A 3,326-nucleotide genomic window follows, 5' to 3' on the forward strand; every position below is an offset into this window, starting at 1 on the left:
TTCTGAGCTTCGTGTGCTTCCTCAATGAGATTATATTTTTGTTGTGCTGGTGCATTTCCCGTAGGAGTTGGCAAGCCAAGCACAGAACAGGATAATCCATGTTGTTGAAGGATTGTGTTGATGTCATGTAGTGCGTTGTTTTGGGCAATGTTTTCAGAATTGTGTTGCATTAAGTCAACAGTCAGATCAATTATGTGATTTTCCCACAATCTGAGTGGTTGAGCAGGCTGACAAAAGCAGCAGATGTATGCGAACATTTCCCTTAACTGTTTAGCCATAAGGTAAGTGGCTCCATCGGTTAAACAGTGATGCCATTCGTCATCGGATGCAAGTAGTCCTTGTGCAAAAGCTGCTGCTTTAAAGGTTTCACACACAACATTATTGACTGTGCGCAATGCCTGGAAACTGATTGCACCGGGAACATGTAGAAGTAAAATGCGTAGGTAGAAGCGTTCTTCATTTTTCACATTGACGGTGTACATTCTGGCAACAATGTTCTCACGTTGTCTTTTTTCCCAATTACCACGTGTATAAACGTAGTAATGTGGAATTTATGTGTACAGCCATTGGTGTGCATGTGCATCATGTTCATTTAGTGCAAACCAAGATTCTAGTTTTGTTCTGCCTGTTCGGGCTGCAAGGAGGGCTTCTTCCTCATGACCGTGTTCAAAGATGATTGTTTGCTGGTGAGGTAGATGTACTGGAAATCTTATTACAGCGTGTGAGCGATCGTGCATTACATATTCTCTTAATCGCCAAATAGCTTCTGGAGGGCTTACATAGCGGCAGTCAATGAAATTTTGTATTTCATTGTATTGTTGCTCTGGCTGACCATTTGGTGTTATGACCACATTTGCACAATCAAAGCCCTTAAAAATGTACTTGTAGATGTACTTGATAGCGTACAGTGAAGTGCACACTTCCACGTTTATGTGTGCGTTGTACTTTAGGGCTAAGTATGGATTGTATGGTACCACATTTTGATTGGACATAAGTACGCCTCGAACCTCTACTGTTTCTGTAGGGCGACGTCGGTATACAGGATATGTATTACGGTGTATGAGGGTGTTGTCATTAAAATGTTTTGGGAATTGCTTGGTACATTTGCCATTTTGCATACAGGGCGCGCGTGGATAGTTTGTGCCGCATGGACCATGTAGCATGCAGCGGGTTATGATTTGCCGCAAAAGTAGATGTCCCACATGGGGTATTTCTGCAGAAACAATTTTATCAATTTTTTCAGCAGTGGTAAATTTGTCCTCTGCTCTCAGTGCAAGCAGTATGTGAGCGTGTGGAAGGCCTCTTTTCTGAAACTCAATGGTATAGACAAAGGCTTGTGCCTGTCCAAAAAGGCTATGTTTGGTTAGGTCATCAATGAGTGCATCGAGTTTAATTTTGAACACGCGTGCAACTAAGTCAGGTCTATCTGAAGTGTGTTCGCCTGGCCTTAAGCTGTCAATTATTTCGGGCCAAGTTGGATTAGCGGTGAAAGTAACAAAAACATCTGGAGCTCCCCATTTTGCAAAAATGGACATGGCGTCACAGCAACGTTCGCACATATGTCTTGGTGAACCTTCAAAGGTAGATGGTAGAATGATGGGAACCCCAGCGGCAATGTGATTATGGTCTGCCATGTTTGCAACGTGGTCAGCTAGTCCCTGATACTGTTCTGCTCTCAAGCGTTTTTGATTGTGTCGAATGTAGTTTAATCTATTAGCCTCTACCTGCAGATAGGAATCGACTAACCACTGTTGTGTTAATTTTCCCGCATACATTATGGGGCTGAATTCATCTCTAATGGCTGTTAAGGCGGCTTTGTACTGCAACATGGTAACATAGGTGCGTTTTGGATTGAGTTGTGCTCCATTATAAGAAGCACAGTGCCAATTAGGTTGCCAGCCAGGTTCGCCATAAGGGAAAAGAAGAGCATATGTCATAGGATCCATGTTTGGGCTTAGAATGTTAAGGTTAATAAATGGTTGGTTTGGATCGTCAGGATTTATTGGATATATTCTGATGTCGCGATGGAATGGTGGTTCTCCATCTTCGTTGACAAAGATCATTGGAACTTCGTTGGATGTGGGTTTGTTGTATCGTCTGTAATCCGAGTGGCGATCCCGTCTGAGGGCCATGCTAACGACTGGAACCTGTTGTCCTGTTTCAGCAGCAAGTTGGACCTGTTGTTTATGAATGTTCCGAATAAGCTGATAGCTATGAGCAAGGCGATTGTGTGTGCGAAAAAAACGGTCAATGGTGTCCATGATGTTGGGCCGACAGTCATCATTGGCGACATGTTCCTCCCGAAAGTTGGCTGCTTGTGTGCTGTCCATAACGTATAGTTGTGCGAATTGGGGTGTATGATTATTAACAGGCTGTAGGTGGGAAGTGCGATGATATGTCTGGCCGTGTACTTTGAACACGTAAGGGCCTTTTCCTTGTAAACTAACAATTTTTGCTCCCATTAATGCAAAGGAAACAGCACTGTTATAAGATCGGATATTGTCACGGAAATGATTGTGGTTGGGGTCAGTTGTGTCCGATAGTAAGTTGCATAGAAACTGTGGATAGTGTTAATGCACTCCATTTATGTCTTGTGGTTTTGGCAACTGAAGTTTGCCTTTGCGGCAGCAGCTTGTGAATTTAAAATCGGATGGACGCTCTGCTAGAAAATTTCGAGATCCACAGAACTGGCACATGATGTTGAATGGTCCGCAAGTGTGTGTGGTGACTTGCTGGTCTTGTAAAGGTATGTCCACATTATGTAGAATGTGTGTGTTTTGCTTTCGAATTGTGAGCTGGTGTTGTGCATCTGCTAAACGTCTTGCTTTAGTTTTGCTAACAGATTGGGTAGCAAGGCTCCGCCGCTGAGAATTAGCATGTGCATTGCGGCGTACTGTGGATTGTTCCAGTGTTTCTTCTTGGAGTCTACGTTTGTGATTGAGTGCATCTTTAGTTCTCCGTGACTGACCCTGTGTATATGTTTGGTTGTGACGGCGAAGGCGTTGAGAGTCTGCATGTTTTTTTTTTTTTAGTTTGGTTGTCTCCAATGTCTGTTTTAGGAGTGTGGCTTGTTGAGATGCAGCTTTGGCTTTTGTGTGCGTTGTTGCTTGTTGGATGTTTTGGATATTATGTGTTTGGGGAGGTACTGGCGTCGTTGCAGAAAATGTGGCTTGCGAGGCTTGGCTTTGTTTGGCTCGCCATCTTGCTTGGCGCTCTTTGTTTTTGCGTTTTTTTCGTAAGACGGGATCCTCATCCAAATTCATAGCAATCTAGTGTAGTGTACATAAAAAGGGTTACTGGTGATAGTTATTTGAGTTGAGTAAGTT

The 3,326-nt window shown here is 43.3% G+C and overlaps 1 protein-coding gene across 1 annotated transcript; it reads right to left on the minus strand.

Annotated features, from left to right (window-relative positions):
- Positions 1 to 551: 551 nt before the first annotated feature.
- On the minus strand, positions 552 to 2,330 carry LOC135040960 (uncharacterized). The gene has a single exon (XM_063954903.1). The coding sequence runs from the start codon at positions 2,328 to 2,330 to the stop codon at positions 552 to 554; it is 1,779 nt and encodes a 592-aa protein (XP_063810973.1).
- Positions 2,331 to 3,326: the final 996 nt, after the last annotated feature.

This window comes from Pseudophryne corroboree, chromosome 1 (assembly GCF_028390025.1).
Source record: "Pseudophryne corroboree isolate aPseCor3 chromosome 1, aPseCor3.hap2, whole genome shotgun sequence".
Taxonomy (NCBI): Eukaryota; Metazoa; Chordata; class Amphibia; order Anura; family Myobatrachidae; genus Pseudophryne; species Pseudophryne corroboree.

What these genes read in the sequence shown, in the direction of transcription:
- LOC135040960 (XM_063954903.1), bottom strand. Translation starts at nt 2,330, where the DNA reads ATGGACAGCACACAAGCAGCCAACTTTCGGGAGGAACATGTCGCCAAT.